The sequence below is a fragment of the Taeniopygia guttata genome, chromosome 4, assembly GCF_048771995.1.
Source record: "Taeniopygia guttata chromosome 4, bTaeGut7.mat, whole genome shotgun sequence".
Lineage (NCBI taxonomy): Eukaryota > Metazoa > Chordata > Aves > Passeriformes > Estrildidae > Taeniopygia > Taeniopygia guttata.
Genome location: NC_133028.1, coordinates 70167948 through 70189680, shown reverse-complemented (window position 1 = coordinate 70189680; position 21733 = coordinate 70167948). Strand labels below are relative to the sequence as shown.

General features: G+C 51.9%; 1 protein-coding gene and 1 long non-coding RNA gene across 4 annotated transcripts in view; one reads left to right on the top strand and one right to left on the bottom strand.

Annotated features, from left to right (window-relative positions):
• The window catches only part of ANTXR2 (ANTXR cell adhesion molecule 2), a 77476-nt gene extending 75589 nt beyond the window's left edge, over nucleotides 1–1887 (bottom strand). The window contains exons 1-2 of the mRNA XM_012573262.5: nucleotides 1619–1887; nucleotides 926–997 (exon numbers count right to left, since the gene is read on the bottom strand). Coding sequence (XP_012428716.2) covers nucleotides 926–997; nucleotides 1619–1743 — 197 coding nt within the window. The 5' untranslated portion in view covers nucleotides 1744–1887. The remainder of the gene's footprint in view (nucleotides 1–925; nucleotides 998–1618) is intronic.
• On the top strand, nucleotides 745–18239 carry LOC121469941 (uncharacterized). Of its 3 annotated transcripts, none has more exons than XR_012055850.1 (4): nucleotides 745–1108; nucleotides 2115–14334; nucleotides 17117–17245; nucleotides 17782–18239. It is a non-coding gene; the product is annotated as an uncharacterized lncRNA (long non-coding RNA). The 3 variants fall into 3 exon arrangements; XR_012055849.1 differs by having other exon boundaries at nucleotides 17117–17415; XR_012055848.1 differs by having other exon boundaries at nucleotides 17117–18239.
• The last annotated feature ends 3494 nt before the right edge of the window (nucleotides 18240–21733 follow it).

The window sequence follows — 21733 nt, the reverse complement described above, 5'->3', positions numbered from 1 at the left end:
TTGGTATCAGGCTTTCTTTTTCCTTTTTTTTTTTTTTTTTTTTTTTTTTTTTTCTGTAATTCCAGAGTTTACAAAACAACTTTGAAAAGTTTCTTTGGTCCCCTGGACAGAAGTTTTCCAGAAGTTTACAAAAAAGTTGCTTTTTACAAGATGAAAATAAGCAATATTTACTTCTAAAAGCCTAATTAGATCCTTTTCTTAGCAAGGCAGGATTGTAACTGCACTCTGTACTAGGTTTTCCTCAGCAAAACCTACCACACCATCTCTCCCTGAGTGTGGTGAGGGATTCATTTGGTTTATCCTGGGTTTTGTTGTAGGGTTTTTTAAAGCAAAGCACTGCAATCCTCAGCTGTTTGTCCAGAGCAGTCAGCCAGGATTTACAACAGCTATTTCAAGAGGAGCTGGACTTGCCCGACCACACTGCTGACTGTAACAAAGTTGATTATATGTAAGTACAACAAATGCACTGTTACATGGCATGGGGTTCCTCGGAGTTTGAGCTTTAACATTGCTCTCTTCCTTTTGACCTGAGCTATATATTAATGCACATGTTTACATGTGTTCAAGACTGCCTCTTTATACAGATCTTCAAACACAGAATTTGAGCAGTACTCCATCAAAAACTAGGAAAATGGTATATTGAAAATCAAGTTTAAAAAAACATCAAATCATGTCTGAGAGTCATTTAAGAGAGTATTTAGATACATATTGTCACCTTTCTGCTGAGCTCCAAGCACAAGAAAATAAAGTAAAAGTTTCCAATGTTTTCCAGCAATTTGGGTCTTGGAAGCCAAACTTTTAATGTGTTTGTGGAACACATCCCCTGAGCTTCCAAAAGCACGGGGATAAGGCGGGGTGGGGGGGGTTTAACACAGCCCAGAATTACTCCAGCATCACCTCGGGTGTCACAAGCAGCACCACGCACCTCACAAATCTTTCTGTCAGCTGATTTACAAAATCAAATATCTCTCGCCAGTTCGTCGCCACGCTCCCAGACCTACAAGGGAAAACCAGAGCACATCAGCGGCCTGATCTGGGGTGACATTTCGGGGAGAAACTGACAATATTCGCGGTTCCAGACATCTCGAGGTACCCGCAGCTCCCGCTGGTAAGTTTGTCGCCCGGGCCCCGCTCCCTCTTCGCCCTGAGGGCGACCGCGGCCGCCGAACTTCCCCACAAAAGCGCCCGGCCGCCGCGGCGGGGCGGGAGAGCAAATGCTGCCGCCGCTCGCTCTCCCAAAGCCTCCGGTCGCAAACGCACCTCCGGCGGGAGAACTTCCACAGGCCCCTCAGGAGGTCCCGGCAGGATTCCCGAACTTCCCGCCGAGCCCCTCACGGCGCCCTTCCCGCCGAGCCCCTCACGGCGCCCTTCCCGCCGAGCCCCTCACGGCGCCCTTCCCGCCCGAGCCCCTCACGGCGCCCTTCCCGCCGAGCCCCTCACGGCGCCCTTCCCGCCGAGCCCCTCACGGCGCCCTTCCCGCCCGAGCCCCTCACAGCGCCCCCCGCGCGCGCGGCCCCTCAGCCCCGCGCAGCGCCCGAACAAAAGCAGCGGCGCCGCCGCCCCGATCCCCGATGGCGGCGATTCCCCCATCCCCGCCCGCGTCCGCCTCCCCGCTTACTTGTCCAAGACGAAGTACATATCGAAGGCTCCGTGGCACGACGGCTCGCCCGCGGCCGGCGCGGAGCCGGCGGGCAGCGGCGGCAGCAGCAGCGGCAGCAGCAGCAAGGGCACGGCCCCGGCCATGGAGCCTGCGGGCGGCGGAGAGCGCAGGCGGGCGCTGCCGTCCTGCCGCTCGCCGGAGTGGCCGCCCCTCGCCGCCGCCACCGCGGCTCGCCCGGCCCGGCCCGGCACGGCCCTCCCTCCCCGCAGCGGCGGCGGCTGGGGCGGGGGACAGGGCGGGCGGGCTCGCACCGCCCCCGCTGGCCCGGCCCCTGCGTCCCCCTTGCGTCCCGCCAGCCGCGGTGCTGCCGGCGTTGCATGTGTGCCAGAGAGTAAGCCCCAACTAAATTTAATGTCGGCGGGGGCAGGGGGTTGGGGATTGCACAAACACCACGGAATTGTGACTTGGAAACAAAAAAAGCCCCGTCCTAACAGTGATCGCGTGTCTCCCACAGGCTGCGGAGGTGAATCAGACTGCAAAAAGGATCTTGCTTTTCCCTCGGCAGGAAGAGATGGGGAAGTCAGAGTCATCCTGCTGGAGAGTTTTCCTGTCACCTCACTTCAGCCCCGTTCCTGCTGTCTCTGGATGGTTCGCTGTAGCCACGGCGCTCTGACCTGACACATCTGTGTCACAGTGCCTTCTCCACGCCGCCGATCCCAACGCCGAGCCAAGCCTCCCCATGATGCAAGTTGGAAACTTTACCAGAGCCCGTGGACCAGCAGTGAATAATGTCAGCCACAGATCTGGCTCACAAAGTTCTTAATGCCTTTGAGCTAGCAAGGCCAAAGAGTAAGCAAGCGGTGTTTTACAGTCTCTGTGGATACACAAAACATGGACGATTAAGGACAGAGCAGCCTGGGCTTTTCCAGAGACCCAGCCAAAAGAAAGGCCGAGCTGAGCAGAGGCTTGCGAGACAGCAGAGGAAGCTTGCTGAGCTTCCCAAAACCAGATGCACTCCAGCTTTCCAAGCTGCACGAGTCCACCCCAAGCCCCAGGAGCGCTCGCCTTGCCCGGGAATGTGTGTCATGTTATCCAGATGTTGGAAATCTTGCTTCAGGCGCATGTGACCCCATGTGTTTGGAACAAGCCTCCACTGCCAGTTCACTCTTTACTTGTTTCCAAGTGTGTGAATTCCTCTTTTAGCCTGTGGTTTCTGCTGAAGAAGCAGATAAATCATGGCTATTTTGCTGGAATGAACGGATGAGAGGGAGATAGGCATGTAGGGCATATAGTGGCTCATGGCTGTTTGGCTTCTTTCACACAAGGGGTGGAGCCTCCTTTCCCAATTCCCAGAACTTGTTCGCTGATGCTTGGCTCTCTCCCCAGCCTCTTCCAGTGCCACAGTGCTGCACAGGGTGCCCAGCCCCATCAGGACAGGCTCTTTTCCCTGTGTGCATACAAACCCTCGGGAAAGCAGCCTCCTGAGCTAGTATCTTCATGATATCCCAAGAGCCAGATGAGGCATCAGCGGCTTGCCAATGCCAAAACAAACCATGTTGCAGCAGCAGGAGGGGACCTTGGCTCTTGGCTGCACCAAGGCACCCAGGCCAGCTGCAGATCTCTGCCCCAACCCCAGCTGAGTGTCCCACTGCCTCTGTGTGTTGGTTCTGCACCTGGAGCAGGCACAGCTTGCCCTCGCTCCCCATCCCACCCGTCGGGAATCAGGTCACTTGCACGAGGACCTCCTTTACGCTGGCTTCTGGTGCCTGGAGGCTGGGACAGCAAGGAAACCAGGGGGAGCAGGGAGAAACCCCCTTCAGTCAAGGAAAACAGAACTCATAAAAATACAGCTACAAAGTAACCCAGCCCTAGAAGCAGAAGGTTTGACGTGAATGGTCGATGAGCGAATGAACTCCAGTTCACTGCCAAGGTTTACTGCAGAGAAAGTAGTAAACAGAACAGCTTACAGCATCTTTGGGATTATACAGTTCCCTCCTTCATCTCCAGCACTTGCAGATGATTTCCCCACATGTTGTCCCTTAGCATCCGCCCACTCCCATCTTTTTTTTTGGCCCAGGGTGGTCGGGAAGACCTCAGGAAACGGTGCCAAAGCGAACTCGTATTTGGGGACGAGCAGTTGGAAGGAAAAGTCACCCTTGCTGTAACCTGGCCATGAGCCTGGCCCTGCCCGTGGGTCCTCAGGAATGCTGCAGCAGAAAGGTGGTGCCTGAGGGGAAGTCCTTCAGTGCTGTGGCGAGATGACCTTAGGACTGGAGTCATGCAGCAGCTTGGTGGCCACACAGGCTGCCTTCTGCTTAGACTACAGAGGGTCTGGAGGGCTTTGTTGCTTCAGAAATCCAGTTCAGGTCCAGGATACCTCTGCCCAACAGCTGTGAGCCAGCCTGCTTTCTTCAGGATGCTCAGTGATTGCCAACATTTGGAAAAATCAAACTTGTGTGCTTCTGTGTCTGCAGCTGCCATGCTGATTAATTAAATCTCCTTTCTGACTCAGGTCTGGGATTGCCCTTCTGCCAAATGATCCAGGGGCAGCATGGAATGGGACAGCTCCACAGCCCTGGCACCAGCCAGCGCTTCCAGACACCCTGAGCTGTGCAAACACAAGGACAGGTGATGATCATGACGGGGAGCCTTGAGCCAGGGCAGCTCACAGAAAATATATTTCTTCTCCCCTCACAGGATATGAACCACACTTGGAAGTCTCATGCTTTGTAAAAGGAAAGAGAAACCAGAGGGGCTCCAGCAGTTACACAACATGCAGGAGCTGTTTGAGAGCTGCCTCCTGAAGGATTAGCTACAAATCCTTGTTCCCTTTACAGCTGAAGCCTTGTGTCTGCACGCATCCTGTAAAGAAGTGTAGAAATGAATAAATAAAAAGGACAGCATTAAGTAACACAGGAACTCTCATGTCCATGTGGTACTGCCTGCATCATCCAGATGGAAAGTATCTCTCTAGACAAATCTGGGAATTATGCAAGCTCGGAATTCCTGAATAGCTCTTCCTTTCCAACATCATGAAGCATTTGTAGTGCCCACTGAAAATACTCACAGAAACACAGGGGGGAAAGAAACCCTTCAATTCCAACAGCCAGGAAACCTAAACACTAGCAGTATGTTGGATGAGAGAAGGTATTAGTGCAGGAATATGGAGCAGTGTCCCTGCTGTGTGCACGCTGACTCATCCCTGAGGAGCCAGGATGATCCCTGATGCTCCCTCCTGTCTCAGCAGAAGCGGAGCAGGCAGCTGAGCTTCTTGTGGTTCTCTGCTGCCTGATGCCCTGGACGAGGCACAGAGATGCTTGTTTCCACTTTTGCAAAGCTGTTTGTTTCCACGGTGCTCAGACAAGCAGAAGGAATGAAAACAAAGAGGGAAAGATGGGCTGTCCTGGTGCAAACCACAACAGCATAAAAATAAATCACTCTGCCTGGGAGAGGAAAAAAAAAAGCAGGACGGAAAACATGGAAATCCCACTCTGGCCCAGGAGCTGCTGCTGGCTCTGAGCAACGCCCAGGGATCACCGGGGCTGGGAGTTTAGCACAACTCTAGAGTTGTAGTGACCCTTTTTGGTGTTCTTGGGAAACAACGGCCCAGCCAGAGGAGACAGAAGAATGGAGCGGCCAGGAACTCTCCCTGCAGAGCAGTGCAACTCAGGGAAAAGATGACACAACTCTCAATATTATATGGAGAAAAATAATTTTTTAAAAAGCATGGGTCATGATCCAGCAGTCATCCAGTTTGTGGCAGTTTTATCACTGGCTCCAGGGGGACAGGTTCAAACCTTCTGCGGGTGCATCCAAATAGAAACATCACTTGTGTTCAGTTTGGGGTCACGCTGGAGGAAAAGGGGCTGACGTTTATCCATCTGGCCTGGCCTCTTCGGTGCTGCAAAGGAGAGCAAGAGAGAGCATTGTGTCAGTTCTGTGCTGCCAGGCCCTGGAGAAAAAGAGTAAAGAGCTACTGGGAGACTGGGTGATAAAACAACTGCTTCTACCACTGTCTGGGGGCACTCAGGGCAATATTTATGCAGGGCCAGGGGGGCTGCAGCAGGACATCGTGCCTGAGCCACCATTGGATCAGCAGCCCAGAAAGCAGATGTGCCAATTTCCTGTCCTTGATGATGATGGGCCCTAATTACGCCAGAGCTGTGGCAATGTCCTTTCTAGTGTATGACCCCTAATTTGGTTTCATGAAGTCATCTGTGCCAGGTTCTTCCGGCTGCTAGGCTGGGGCAAGTGACAGTCACGAAGAGCCGTGAGCTCTGTGTGGCCAAACACCTGGCCCGTGCTTTGAACAAACAAAATTCAACTGGGAACAAATAAACAACCCACTGGGAGGTGGGTCATTTGCTTGGCTTGCCAGGGAGCTGCGTGCTGGGGGGAACATTCCAAGACAGGTGTAGGCACTCAGCAGAGACCAGCACTTCAGAGAGGCTTTTGGGGGGAAGAATTTTGGAACTGGAGGGGAAAAACCCTCTCCTTTGTTTCCCCACTAGAGAGATGCCCATTGCTGCTGGTGCTTTTTTCAACTTTTTACCACTCCTTTCCATGGTTTCCACCAGTTTATTTGGGGCTTTTCCCCCCCTTTTTCCCTCATTTTCTGTCCCACATATAATTTGAGGAGTTCCCCAATTTTGAAGATTGCCAGCAGAGAATTTTTGTTTTGTTTATACAGCTAAAAAGAGGCTTTTATAAGTTTGGGAGAGGTTTTTGGGATGGCATTGTGGGAGGTTTTTCTGGAAGCTGCAGAAGGGCTCTGACCGTGCTTTTTGTTGCAAGTGAGGGAAGGAGCACTGTGGAGTGAGGCTCTAGGTGCTGGGCATGCAGAGTGGGGAGAACTGGAGAGCCATTGTGAGGGGTCAGACAACTCCAAGGAATGCTTGGGCAGGTCCTTGTGGAATGGCCAGTGTGGGAAGAGCAGAACTTCCAAGTGTCACTGCTGGTCCAGGATGCCATGTACACACCAAGGTGGATGGATCTGGGATCACTGTGAGAAGGATTGCCCTCTGTGGGTACAAAGCTGCTCAGGGGCAGGCTGGCTGTGTGTCTGAGGCTGGGAGAGGCGTGCAGCAGGGTGTAGGGGAACTTTGTCACCACACAGCTAGAGCTGAGCACTGGGGCAGGACAGCAGAATGGCTTGGCTGGGATCACAGTCACAGAATATTCTGAGTTGGAACAGACCCATGAGGATCACTGAGTCCAGTTCTTGAGTAAATGGCCCATATGGGGACAGAACCCACAACCCTGGCATTTTAAGCACCAGGCTGTCAAGAACTGAGCTAATTTGGGGTCAGTTCACTTTGGGGTTTTAAGGCCCGACTAGATTTTTGATCTGATCTTGGTGTTGGCCCTGCTTTGAGCAGGAGGAAAACCATCCGAGCTACTTTCCAACATGACTGGGTGATTTTCCTTCTTGCCTACAGCCCCTGCGCTTGGCTGCAGCACCATTCCTCTGCCCTGTGTAATCTCAGGGTCGTGAAGATTTGTACACCAAACTCTAGCCAGACCATCTAGAGGATGTGCTTGGGGAAACACCACTTTGAGAAGGTGGGATGGGGTTTTTATTGCAGCCATCTCCTCGTTCTGCTGCTGTCACACCGCAGGGCAGGAAGGGTGCGTGTGGGAGTGTTTGCTGGCTGACTCATGGCCCTGCCTGGTTATTCACCAACCAGATCACACCGGTGACTTGGCATACATCAGCCTTGCCCTGTTCATGTGAGCTGCTCCCCTGGCTGCCTGCATGACGAGTGCTTCTGATCACCAGTGTGACTGTGCTGGCCTTAAGACAGGAGTGAAGTGGCTGGGATGTGTCTTATCTGACTGGTGTTTACATCTGTGTGACTCTGAATTACCTTTTCCTCAATCTCTCCACATGTAAGCAGTTTAACTTATATGGACTCATGTCCTGCTGTCTGTCATCCAAGGTTTTATCATTTTCTCGTCTTCCTGTGTCTGGGCAGTTAAAATGGGTGGAAGTGGAGCAGTGTTGACTGGATTGCAGGCTTCATTTTCTGCAGTGCCGTTGTCAGAGTAACAAATGCTACAAGGGCAGGAAGGGTCCTGTCCCTTCCCCCAGGGACAAGCTGGTGAAGCAGCTTGGCAAGGACCTTGTATCTTTTAATGGATCAGCTTAGCAGGGTGCAGAAGGTGGTGTGCTTGGCACTGCTTTTGGGGAACAGGTAGAGTTGCCACATGGCAACAGCCACAGGAAGAGAGCTGGGGTACTAAACTGTCATCCTCCATGGGACAGTATTTTCATGGTCTATTGAATTCTTGTGCCTCTTAAGAAAGCCTTTTAAAGGAAATGTTTTGCTCAGCAAAGCTAGCCAAGAAGCAGAATAGCTCATGGTAAAATGGTACTATGGCACCATAGCCCAAGACGCCTGTAGTGACACATGTTGAGCCAGAAGGACCTTCAGTCCCTGCTGAGGATATGCAAAGACATGGTTTAGTTCCTTGGAAAACTCATTTCCTGAGTCGAAGACAGTGATGAGTCAGTGTACATTCACCTGGGCAGCTCATTCTGTGGCACAGACAAGCCATGGTGCATAAGCTCCTCGGTAGCTCCTGCCAGTCCTGTGCTCTTCCTCTCCCTCTACTCAGGAGCACTTACTTGTTTTGCTTGCTATTCCAGGATTTTGTGCTCCTGCCTTCTCAAGAACCGTCAGAACCAGCTGTGCTTCAGAGAATGAGCCAGAGTCACTGTGGGCTCGGAGAGGTACTGGGTGCACAAAGAGCAAAAGAAATGGGAGATGGTGTCAGCTGCAGTGAGTAGGCAAATGTTTCAGGTAGATGGGGTTTGTTTGGAACCAGTCTAGTGCTCTGCAGTTAGAGTTATGGCCTTAGAAATAAAGTTTACTTGGGAACTTATCAGTGAGGGTCAGTGTGCCAACAGTGCCTGTCCCCCTCAGGACTGCATTGCAATCTCAGCCTGTGTTCTCAGCACCTTCCCTGTTACCTGCCTGCCACCCAGGTGCCAGCTCAGGCTGGGAGTATGGGAAATGGTGGTCAGTTCTCCACAGGTTGGCTGGGAGAGCTGAACAATGTGCACCCTGCGTTTCCTGTGCTCAGCACGTTTTGTCCCGTTAGTTTTGGAGCTGCTTTGCTGGCACCAAGTGCAAGGTTGGCCACAGACAGGAGTCACAGAGAGAACACAGCTACTCTGAGCTAGAAACATGGCAACCGTTGATCAGCACTGGCTGTGCTTAGTTGCAGAAGTAAGGAATAACCCCCATAAATCCTGTCCTACAAATCAAACCCTCCTGAGCTCAGCCCTCCTGAGCCACGTCACAGATCCTGGATGAGCAGCAGGGAAAAGTGCAGCTGAGTCACCAGCAGGGAATCATCACCTTGCTGCCTCAGGGGAGCAGTTTGCACACACAAACATCAGCCTGCTCTGTCCTTGCCTTTCAGGCACACCATACACACTTTCCCAGATGAGCAGGTAACATTAGTGCAAGGTATGACACTGGATGTGCATGTTAGTAACATGAGTGAGAATGCTGAGGGCGGCTGGTGTTGTCTGAGGAATCAGGGGGGAGGTGTGGAGCATTAATACTCCATCCTGGCAGCACGGGGAGACTGAGTCTGTGCAGCATCCCAAGGGTCTGGATACATCACCCAAACTAACCCTCACCTGGAACTGGAAGCCAGCTTAAAAATATTGGCAGTTTTCTCTGGGACCTTGGCTTGGGTACTTCTGCCTGTCCTGCCTTACAGAAATAACGTGCCATCTCTGCTGCTGTGTGGTGAGAGACAGTTCCCATCTTCGGGTGAAGATTTTAGGGGTGTGCAGTAGGAAGGCTCAACTTTCTGTGCCTCATGTGTAAAGTTCCTAGGCATCCTGGAATAAGAATGCATAACAAGAATCACAAAACAGAATGCTGAAAACACCAAAATAAAACCCAAGCAAAACAGGCGAAATATCCCTCAAAACCAGTTTTTCAGCTGTTGTGCTGAGGGAATTTTCATTCAGCATCTTGTAGGCAGTGTTTCATGTCTTGCAAAATGAAAGTTACTGAATGTAGCTCATCAAGGCAGAATGCTGTGATATAATTTAGAAGCTCATTAGAGATCATAATCACAGTGACAGATGTTGGTGGGAAGTAGGAACCATCACAAAGAAAAATAGAGAGCTGTTTGTCATGAGGGTACTAGATCACATGGGGCAACATTTTCTGAGATATCTAAGGGATTTGATTATCTCTTGGAGGTTTCCATCTAGATTTCTTCGTGTATCAATCGCTTGGAAAATAGGACTGAAACACCCAAATATTGAAAAGCCATTTCAAGACATTGCTTGCAAGAGCCAGAAATTGAAATTGTGTCTACTAACCCACATTGGAGAAGGGCATGCCCTTCTCTTGAGTGAGCTTTGCATATCACAGCCTCTTTGAGTGTCAAATGCTGTGGGATGGGAGCTGGCTGTGAGGTGGGAGAGCTGTGCCTGGGTGAGGAGCAGTGGAAGCAGCTGAATTGTGCAGGTAGCTGGAGCATGGGCTGGTGGCATGTGCTGCAAAGAAAAAGACATTTAAGGGCAGCCAAAAGGTGTTCTTAGCCTGTTGCCGGGGTAAGTGTGAAATCATCACCAGGTTTGGAGATGTGCCCTCTTCCTTTGTGGCACCCACTTCCTCTGGGTTGCACCATCAAGATTGAGACAGACTCTGCAGACCCTGTGCACGAGAAGTGACTCAGATGTGGCTGCTGGTGTGAGAGGCTCGTGCATGCGCAGCTCCGTGGGCACGGAGCGGAAATCCTGCTCTGTCAGAAATCCTGGGTGGAGGGGCCACAGCAGGGGCTGAGCCCCCATTCCTACTGCTCCTGTGGGGTTTGGAAGGGCAGAGATGGAAAGGGGGCTTTGGGGAGTGAAACTGCAGGGCCTCAGTAGTGGAAGTAGGTTAACAGAATCATCACTGGACTCCGCTGGCATGTGGGCTCACTGGGGTGTGAAGTCACCTGATGGAAGCATTGCCCAATAACAGAAATCCCCTAGCAGAAAATGAGCTTTTGTTGCTGCAGTGCTGTTCTTCTGAGGTGTTCCATCTGCTTTACAAAGAGCGTCTGACTGAGCCCAGCAACGCTTCCATGAGAACAGCATCTCTAGTGACAGCTTCCAGCTGTCTAGCAGATGAGAGCACCCAGGTGTCGTGGCAAACGGGGAGGGAATTATAACCATCCCATTTCACTGAGAGAGGGATGCTCTTGCAAGACAAAAAGGGACCGCCTAGTTGGTCTGCTTGAAAGCTGAATGTCCTCAAGTAGGCACTAAAAATGAGGGTGCAGAGTGTGCTGTAAGTTCATACAAGCAAATATAAGAGAATAAGTCAAAATAGTTGGATTAATTATACCTTTGGAATGTGGGCTAAGAAATTTTAGACGGTTACTGTGATTGATCTTTGAACTTTAGTGTTAAAAAGAGGAGAACCCAGCAGGACAACCTCGGGGCTCAGCCTGGCACAGCCGTCCTGACTCTCGGTGGCCCTGGCAGGGCAGGAGGGGCTGCCATGTGCCACAGGGCACAGAATGCAGTCAGAGCCCTGAGCTGGTGCTGTGGCACAGATGATCTCCATAAACTGTGATGACATTAATCTAATGTATGCGTTCTCCTACGAATGTGACTACCAACAAATACAAATCCCATGCAAATCAGGCGCTCGCGCAGTATGTGCAAGTGGCTGAACATCTGAGGACTCAAATATTATATCAGAAGTTGTTCGCAGACGTGCCTGTTCCAAAATTTGCTATTACACCGCCCTTCTGTGTTCCCATGGGAACTCCCAGGTGAGGGAGAAATGTGCTCCCTGCTCCCCTTCAGCTAAAAGAAGTTTGTGAAGTAAAACCTGGCCTCCCTGCTGGATTCCTCCTCTAGCCTGCAGCTCCTTCAGATGCCTGGTTGCCAGGAAAGACTCCCCCAGCCTCTGTGGTTTTCCCTTGGGGTGGGAGAAAGGTGGATGTTAAGCATTCCTCAGAAAAGGAAGTGGTACCCTCTGCCAACTGGCAAGGAGCAAGTGCTGGCACTGACTGCAGGAGAGAAATTATTCACTCATTCCGCAGGAGCGCGTCTTGGGAATCCCTCTTCCAGTCCTTGCCTGGCTCTTCCAGCTGTGCCTGCTTGACGGGACCTGGGGGTGTGTGTCCCCCAAGGGGCTGGGGAAATCCTTGGGATGGTGTCTCTCGGATGAGAAATCCTTGCATCTCTCAACCAAACAAAGAGGGAAGCTGAGAGCTTTGCCAGAGGCTGCAGGAAGGGAAGGAGGGAGTGAATTTACTGCCCCTCAGCCAGGGCCATGGGGTATTCAGGTTGCAACAGGAAAAGGAAAAGGTAGGAACAAGTGTGAAGCATGCGAGAACACCAACTGCAAAACCCCTTAGTCCGTGTTTTGGGGTTGTTTTGGGTTTTTTTTAAGTTGCTGCAAAAAGCTCAAGTGTTTCAAAGTGGTGCTGGATCTCATAAAACGAAGTCTGATGGATTCAGCAGGGTTCACAGAAACAGCCCAGGAAGAACAGGAGAGAAAACCCAGCAGCTCATGTACAGGCAGTCAGAGGTGATGCCATCCAGGTGGAGGGACTGGGGTGCAGAGACGTGGGCCTCAATGAAAACAAGTAATAGGAGGGGCAGAAGGATGTGTTGTTTTAAATACCCAATTCCTCAGGTTGTTTTTTCCTCCTGAAACTGTTGTTGCTTGTGCAATGGAGGCAGGGGATTTAGGAGAAGGAGCAAGCCTGTCCAGGCCGTTGAACCCACATGAAGACTGTTCACCCTTAAAAGTGGCCAGATTTTGTGGTGGCACAGGGGGACTGCTGATGAGAGCTGTGAATGGCCCTGAAGAAGAGCCTGTTGTGGCAGAGGCACTGGGTGTTTGCCTGGCTTGAGAAAGGGCGTGCCTCAAGAGCATGGGAGTACAGCTTGAAGGGGCAGTTGGGTTTTCCCTGATGGATATAATGAGCAATGTACCATGAAACCCCTTCCAGCTTTCCCCTCACTATCCCCTCTGTGCTCTCGGCTCCTCAGAGGGTCCCAGGGTTCTGCTGACTTCTGTGCTGAGAAAAAATAATCTGTTGTCTCTTAGGCAGTGGCAAATTGTGTGGGCTGAGATCACATTTACTCTTAGCCGAAGCCTGCACGTATTCCATGCATAGCCCCCCTTAATGAAAAGCCCCAACCTCTGCCAGCAGGTTAAGAGTTAGGGCCAGCAACCCCTGGCATGTGGATAAATCTTCGTCCTGAGCTCATCAAACCCCCAGCCTGCTCATTCAAGAGGGATTCACAAGAGGTAATACAAGACTGACCTTTGTTCTGTCATAAATGCCGGCTCACGTGAAGCAGCTCAATCAGCGGGCTCTTTTTTTGGCTCCCTTCACTCGGAGTAGTTTGTCTCCCACGGCAGCTGCAGGATCACTGCAGCGTGCTGGCAGCACCGTGCAAGGTGCTGTCCCCTCCTTTGTCAGCTCCTTCAGGTGGCTTTTCCCAGGCCTCCCCTTTTTGACCCTGTTGGCACTGTTTTTCCCTCTCCCCATGACTTCCTGTCTTTCAATATACTTTGTAATTTTGACAATGTTGATTTTTACTGCAGCAAGGGAAAAACGTGGCCTTTTTTGATAGCCAGATTGCATGTTTGTTTGTTCTTTTATTTTTGGCTTCTTAGAGCTTTTTGCCACTTTTCACTTTCTAATTGTCTCTTTTTCTAATCCAGGCACTTATGCTCAAAGCCAACATTTCTTATGGCAATTTTTTATCACCTGCTGGCTAGAACAGAATAGGAAAAAACGGATTCTGGCTGAAGGACCTACAAAAGTAGGAAAACATAAGGGCTTATTTGAAGGGTTTCTTCTGTGATAGAATAGGAAAAAAAAAAAACAGTGTTTAGCAGTGAAAGACCTGGCTGCAGGCAGAGATCTGGCTTAAGTTTTAGAACAGAGTATCTCTGTCACTTGAGGGGAGGAAAGTGGGATCCCAGTTTATGTCACAGGGGGAAAAACCTAGCAAAAAGGAGTTGCTTGGGCGCCCAGATGGTTTGCAGCTCAGGATAATGCCTTGGGGGCTAGCAGCGGGCAGGAGGTAATGAGCAGGTCTGATGTGCCAGGGAAGTCAAGCAGAGGCGTGGAGGGCACGGGACCTTGTTGAGGGAGATTGTGCTTGCTGAAATGGGATGCTGCAGTGCAAGACTGGCAAAGAAAGGAGCAGCAGTCCTCGATCTCTTGGGAAAAAGGCATCTGTGTGTCTTGAATAACGCTGTCATGTCTGGAGATGGCTGAATTTTTTCAGGACCCTGTAGGGTGACAGTATTTCGCTGAGACTGTGTGCAGGGAGTCCTGGGTTCATTGTTGTTTTTAACAACATTAGTTAAGCAATAGACTGGAAAAGCCACGTGTTTCTTAGAGGCACTGGTACCTGTCCCCTCCTCCCGAGGTTTGCCTGGTCCCCAGGTGTCACCAGGAGCTCTGGGGACGTACAGGAGCCCTGCTTCGGAGGCAGGAGCGAGCTGCAGAGTGACCTGTGAATGGAATTGGTCACTCCCACAATTTCAGCCTCAGTGGACACTGATAAGCTGAAAGACAGAGGCAATGGTGGCAACAGGTAAAGTTAAAATGTTTGTTGTGAATGGGGAGCTTAATGCTAAACAGCAACATTTTGGAATCTTTCAGCACAGCAAGATCTCAGCAGAGATGACAAGCTTTTTTTGCGGATGAGAGGAGCACCCAGCATGGCGCTGTCAGAGGTGGGTCATGGAACTGGGTGTTGGTTCCTGTTTACCTGCTGATGATGGCTCTGGAAGGAGAGCTTCTGCCTTGGCTGATGGCCTTTAGTGATGCACAGGTGCTGCACATAAACCCTGTGCACTGCCCCAACACCTCGGTGTTGGTCTGCCAGCCCTTCTGGGAGCAAGCCCCCAGCCACGGACCATCCCCTTTGTCCATAGCTGCTGGCCGAGCCCCGGCTCACCAGGACCAATCCCAGCCCGGGTCAGAGTTTGGCACCACCATCCACCTTGGGCCACGTGTCTGGCATCCTCTCTTTCCATCCCAGCTATTGTTTCTGAGGGCCTGTTCACAAAAGCTTTGTCCGCCTGCTTGCTTTGCAGTAGCCCGTGAGCAGGGCCAGCCCAGCCGTGTTCCCTGGGAGGTTATTCCTGGCTGAACAAGCTTTGCTCCATGCAGCTCATGTGCCTAAGTGCACTTCCCTTCCTTGCTCTCATTCCACTAGTCAGGCTGCAGAGATAACGTCTGTCTTTGTTCTGATGTGAGACCCTTGCGTAGGTACACAATCTTCCCCGTAGCGTATGCTTCAAAATAGATAAAACGCCTTTTCTGAATTCCAGTTTAGATGGATTTTGATAGAGAGGATGGCAGAATCATATACAGAAGGAAAAAAATCTTTTAAAACGAGAACGGAAGCAAATATAGTTTAGTAGTATACTCGTTACAGAATGAACAGCATATTGTATGTGCTGTGTTAGAGGTATGTTATGAATAACAAAAGCACTGGAGCATTTACATATTTGTTTTCAGAAATCCTGGCAGTTGGATTTCACCATTCTGCGCCTCTTTGCCAGAATCACTAAACAGTGGTACATATGGCTTCTGAAGTACCATATGCCGTGGAAAACGTTAGCTGATGCCTATACTGATGCGACACGCTATAGTCTTTATTTAGATTTTCTTGCAGTTTTGAACAAAGAATATTAGATCATGCAAAACATTGTGCAAGCAGTATGGAGTAGTACATACAGGAAAACATAATGCATTGTGCCCAGAGAAAAGCCAGCTAAGCAAAGGGGAAGAAAGGGTGGTGTCAGGAATTAGAATGTGCACGTGCCAATAAATGCATCAAAGGGTGGGACGGGGCTTTGTGCGGCCAAGGCAGGAGGTTTTGCAGTGCTTGAAGCAGAGTCAAGAGCCAGAGCTCCGTGGATGTGCAGGTTTTTGCATCAAGTCCTGTTTCTAAGAGGTGCTCCCTGTTACAAAAAGTAGCAGTCAGGTTTAAATCTAAGTACATGCTTGAAATCCTCAGAGAGCAAAGGAAACCACATGCATGAGTGCTTTCCTGGAGCCCTCCTTGTAGGAGAGGGGATAACTGCTCTCTCTCCCACATCATTGTCTGAAAATAACAATGATGAACACAATGAATTTTGCAAGAAGCGTCTTGAAAACAAAACAAAATATAGTTTCCAACACCGCGTCCGCAAAGCCCAACCTGGTATTAAAAAATGAATCCAGGCTTTTGTTTTGACAAGTTTTTAAAGCACTTTCCTCCTGCTGTGACCCGCTTCATCTCGCACTGACGTCGCTGATGTCGGTGGCAGCACGGAAGGCTGAGGGGAGCCTGGTGGTGGGGCTGTTGGGAGTAGCCAGAGGAGAAGGTGACCCGGAGGGGAAGGAGAGTGAGGAGTATTTCTTGCCACCCTGGCTCCCTGCCAGAGCAGCGCCTTGCTCTCCCCTTTCCCTTTCCTTCTGTGTGCAGACCACTGCTCCGCAAACACTTAATAGGCTTAACATTAAGCACCAGAGGAGATCCAGTGGGATTACTCACGTATTTAAAGGAAGGTATAATGTTTGGAGAGGAGGGAGAAGCACCGTGTCTCTGTCTGTTGATTTGACTCCTGCTCTTGCAGCCACCCAGTTGTAGTGTCTGAGGATGGGAGGTTCTGGGGTTCACACCGCCTCTGCCAGAAGGGTGTTGGGGTGTATGTGGTACAGCGAGTGTTAAACCACCAAAAGTAGGAAACTGGGGAAATCTCTTTTAATGTGCAGACATTCGTTGGTTGAGGCCAACCAACTAACCAGAACAGAGACAAACCCAGCAGAGAAACAGAAGGTGGATAAGGCTCAGTCCAGAATGCAGCTGGAGCAGAATGACTTCCTGGGGAGGCGAGAGCAGAAGGAAGGGGCTCACAGCTGAGCTGTGCTGCAGATGGCCAGGCACAGGATGTCGGGCAAGCCGCTGCCTGTGGGAAGAGCACGTGTGGTGTCAGAGATGGGCTCCACCATCTCTGGAACGGTTGTGCTGATCTGGGAGGGCTTTTGGTGTACATGAGGATTTAATAGCACAGGTAATTGCAGAGAGACCAGTGCTGGGGGAGAAGCCTGTGATTCCCTGGATGAAAGAAGCATGAAGGGCACTGCAAGCTGCCAGTGGCCTTTCATGGTGCAAGCAAAAGTACTGGAACATTTGAGAAACTGAGGCTGTCACAGGAATTATTTGTGAGGCAAAAGCTTCATGTGTGTGTGTGTGTAGGTAGGTAGCATCTCACACATTTTATGAACCACTACCTGAATGGATGTAAACAGAAATAGAAGTCAGAATGGAAGCTAAGGGAAAACAGGGCTAAGGGGAGCTTTCACTGAGCATCTATTTGAGGTTGCCTCCCAGGCTCCCTGGAAAGCACATAGTGGCTCAAAATCAAGCTTCATTATGTGGTTCTAAATTTATGAAATTAATAAGAGGGTAAGATTAACATCCTTACATCTATCTCTGATCAAGGTGTTTTAATTCCTTTCTAGGAACAAGTACCTTCCCAGAGCTTCTCAGCAGAGGAAAATGGAGCCTCTCTTTCCAGAGAATGTTTGTAGCAGTGCCAAGCAGATGCTCCTTCCTTCCACCCCTGGCCTCCACATCTCTCGTAGGGCAGGGTGGGTAGTGCCCAGCTTGCCCTGGATGTGCAGCTGCCCCTTTGGGCTGCAAACCAAGCTGTCAGGGCCAGCACTGAGCCCACTGTGTCATGAGCCAGGCGGCTGTCTGGGCTGCAGCAGGTAGACCCCCAGAGGGGAAGGACATCTGAGCCAGGCTGCCCCCTGAGCAGGTCAGCGCAGCTCCCTCTCCTGGCCCGGGAGGTTTTCCCGGCTGTCCTGGCATCAGTCTCCCTGCACTGTTCTGTGTGTCCTCCATGAGCACAAGCAGGCCATTTGCTGCATTAGCCTCATTATGTTTCCTTTCCAAAAAGCATCCACCACTGTCTGCCTTGTGGTTTGGAAAGGGGTTAATGCTTTCCTAACGCTTTCCCCTCCCAAACCTCAGCTCACCAGCACATCTCCCTTGTGCTGCAATTATTGAATGACACTTCACAACTTCATCTCCTCTCCTGCTACATCTGCTTGCTGCTCCCATGTGCAACCTCGCTCACATCCCAAACATCTAAATGCATTGTTTCCTCTGTTTCTCCTGCCAGCATGGAAAGGAGCCATCCCTGAAGCAGGATTGCCTTTGAGCTGGCAGCAGACGAGTGATTGGCATTGGGCAGCGCTGCTGAGACTCTGGCAGGCCGTTTAGCAGAGAACCTTGGCTAATGAATGTCATCCACACCTAGCAGATGTGCCACTGCCTGCCATGCCAGATTTTTGACATAATACAGAGCTGCTGGACACGACAGTGCTCGGGAAAAGCCAGGGAGCGACACGTGCCTTCAACGTGGCGTTTGGTCCCGCTCGTGCTCTGCGAGAGAAACGAAACCTGCGGGGGGAGAGGGAGGCACATCCGCATATACCGGCCCTCGACCCTGATTTTATCGGTGCATAAATCGTATTTGTGTTTGCCTTCACTCCTGTGCCGGGGAATCTTAAAAGGAAAACCCACCACCTTTTTTTCTTTTGGTCCCCTGTGTTCCAGCCCTGGCTCCTGCTGGGGCCCTCTGGCCTGTCGCCGGTTCCCAAAATGGGGAAGCAAGCAGGGGGCTCAGTGCCCCGCGGGGCTGCGATGGCTGCGGGCAGGTGCCTGGCACCTGCATCTCGCCGCCGGCAGCATCCCGGCTTCGTCTTTCCTCTCCTGCCCTCCATCGGAGGGAAGCAGCATTCGCCGGGCACTGTGTGGGGCCAGGGGAGAGAGCGGAGCCCCTCCGGGTTTCCGGGCCTGCCCCTCACCCCGCCCGGCACGGAGGGGCCGCCTCCTAATCCCGCCCTAATCCCGGCGAGCGGCAGCAGAGCGGGCGGCCGCTAATCCCGGCCCGCCGCCGCTAATCCCGGTCCGCTGCTCCCTGCCCGGGCCATGTCCCCTCCCCAGAGCGTGCAGTGGGGTCCCGGCTCGAACCCCCGGCTCTCAGGGCACGGAAATCTGTCCATGAGCTGACTCGGTCATTAACCCGCTGTTTGCCCGGCGGGAAAGGGGCGGGGGCGGCTCTGGGGTGGGCGCTGCCCGCCCGGTGCTCCTGCAGCCCCCCGGGTTTCTGCACCCCCTCTCCGGTCCGTCACCCTCACGCCTCCCCGCCTCTCTTTTGGGGCGACATCGTTGCCGGTTTTTCCCGTGCAGGCGGCGAAGAGGATCCCCACCCTGCGGGGGACAGCCTGGAGGGCCGGGGCGGCTGCGGGCCGGGGAGAGCGAAATGGGGGGGTCGGTCCCGGGAATATCGTACCCCAGTCAGCAATGATCCGCCTCGCTGGCTGCCAGAGATCAGGCGCCGATGCACCGTGTAACGCAGGTCGCTTTGCCGCTCTCTCCGGTTTGGTTTTTTTAGTGGTTTGTTTTTGGTTTTGTTTTTTTGGTTTTTTTTCCTTTGTTTTTTTTGTTTTGGTTTTTTTTTTTTTCGGCCTCTTTATCTTTCAATTGCAAAGCAATTAAAGGTTTGTATGAATCTGCGAGCAGCCATCCCCGCGGGGCCCTCTGATGCCCGATGTATTGCCCTTTAGATGCCTCTTCCTTTTTTTGTTTTACAATTGTTGTATCAATATAATGCTTCCTTTCTTCCTCTGTCTCTATAGATACAGATATACAAGGCAAACCAAAGGTTTCGGCTGCTATTCAGTGCCTCCTCATTTGTCCCAGAGCCCTAACAGTGGTGCCCTTTCTCTTCTGGCTGCTTTTCCCTGCTTCTGGAGCAGCAGTTATGGGAGAAGCAGATGGCTACTGATTGGGTGAGCTTTGTGGCTTTAATACTGAATACTTTATGGAAAAGGACTTTATCATGCTTGGTTGGTCAGAGGAACAACGGGATGAGATTTATGACTAGAGAAAATAAATCTTTTTAAGTTTCAGGCTCCTTCACACACCCCACGTCAAGTCGCTGCAGCAGAGCTGGAGCTGAAATCCTCTGCATCTTTATTTTTTCCCTCCCCCCCGCCTCGTCTGTCTGTCCTTTCGCTGCTCTCCCCACCCCCTCCGCGCCAGGCTTCGGGAAACTTTTGCTGGCTTTAGGAAACCTTTGCTAACTTTAGGGACTGTCACTCGCTGGAGCAGCCAGGGCTGTCAGAGCATCACCAGGAGGGGAGAGACCATTTCTGCTTGAGGATTATCCACCTGAGGGAATATGCTGGGCAGTCAGCCCCTGCCAAAGCTCGGCCGTGTGTAACTCAGCGGCCACCCAGGGGCCAGTGGGGGGTTGTGAGTGACATCCTCACGGACCCGACAGCAGAGAGCTCGTGTGGCCACCAAAGAGATGCGTGGCTTCTGCCTGGCCTTACACCCAGGCAGAGGTGGGGCGGGCTCTGCCCCAGCGAGGGACACTGCTGGTGGCACACAGGGACAGAAAGGCCCGAGGGTGTACAGGAGGCAGAGGAAGATTTCAGTCCTGCAGGGATTCCCCTTCTTCCATTTCTCTCCCTTTTCTGTCCTTCATAGCCAATCATGTCTTCTGTCAGGCTGTTAAACGTTTAAAGGAAGGTGAAGCTAGGTGAAAGCTTTCCAGGTTTTAAACCTTGATGCTGCTGTCAGGCCAGGTAAGGAGGAGAAGCAGAAAACCTGAGAAAGATAATTTTGAAATAGAAAGTCAGCAGTGGTAGGGGGCTATGTATGAAGCGTTTAACCAGCCACCTGTATTATGTTCGGTAGTCTAGGCAGTAAAAAAATTTGGTGACTATGCAAATTAATATTTCTAACCAGACTCTGTATTTGCTCGGAAGAAAGCAGAGGGAAAGTTTGGGCACCAAAGATGCCTGTGGTTTGTCTGAACCATGAGAAAGCAGGTAGGGAAGGTATGTTGGCTTCCTGGGGAGCAGGAGCATTTGCTCCCAGGGGTGAACCCCAGCTAAAGGTGGTATCTGGCCCTTTTTAGGGATTTGTGGCTTTATGGCACGGTAGCGACCTGACCCGAGAGTCCAGCATTGGTGAGGTAGGGCTGAAGGGTCAGAGGGAATAGGAAGGGACAGGCACCCTGGGTGTGTTTGGGAGCTGGGATGGAAACAATACAGACCACTGGTGGTGTGCCTCAGCCCTGGCAAGGACCTGGAGGTAGGCAAGCGTTCATCTGGTTGTGGGTCTGAGGATTCCCAGTGGGTTCCCCATGCTGCTGGGCAGAATGAGCAGTGGGAGAAGCGCCGTGTCTGTAGCGTGATGGGATGTCTCTGGCACCCCAGCACAGGGCTTCCCCAGGAAAGGCGCCATCCTCGAGCCTGGTGACAAACAGAAGGGATGGTTTCAGTCATTCAGCTGAGGCCCTGATTTATTTCCACTACAGAGCCCTCTCTGTCTCCAGGGAAGGGAACTGTTCCGGCTGCATTTCTCCAGGCACCAGGAAAGCTTGTGGCTCCACATTTTGTTTTAAGTGGATTTTCCATTCCACCTGGTGTGCACCTCCCAGGGACCACAGCAGCAGGCAGAGAGGGTAGCAAGGCTGTTTTGAGCATCCCTTTGTGCCCGCCTGCCCCCCACCATGGTGCCCTGGCCCTGCAGGAGTGAGTGTGGCTGGGCTGGCATGCTTCTGGGAACTTGTGTGTTCTCCCGGTGGTGTTATTTTATGAGTGATTTTATTGCAGTCACCTGGGAGCCGATTCTCAGCTGTGTATGTGTCTCCTCACAGGAGTAACCACACACCCGCAGGCCTGGTGTTTCCCAAAGGATGCAGGAGTGTTTCTGATCACAGCTTGAGCAACCTTCCCTGGTCCCTCTCCTCTCCCCTTCCTGCATGAAGGTCAGCGAGGAAACAGAAGACTACACCCACGGGAGCAGGTGCTCTGTCCCTTGCAGCCATCCCCACAAGAACTCACCGCAGTTAGTGACAACGCTGTCCAAACGCTGCCAGCCCTGCGGTCCCTGCAGCCACCTGAACCCCCACCAGGTCCCGGCCAGGGAGCAGCGGACCTTGGGCCACCTCCTAGGGGCCTGGATGCCCGTCAGGGCTGGTTTCCGTGGGGATTTAGGTCCCTCTGAGCTCAGGTGCCGGGTTTCTCCGCTGCTCCTGGGGCTGTCCCTTGGCT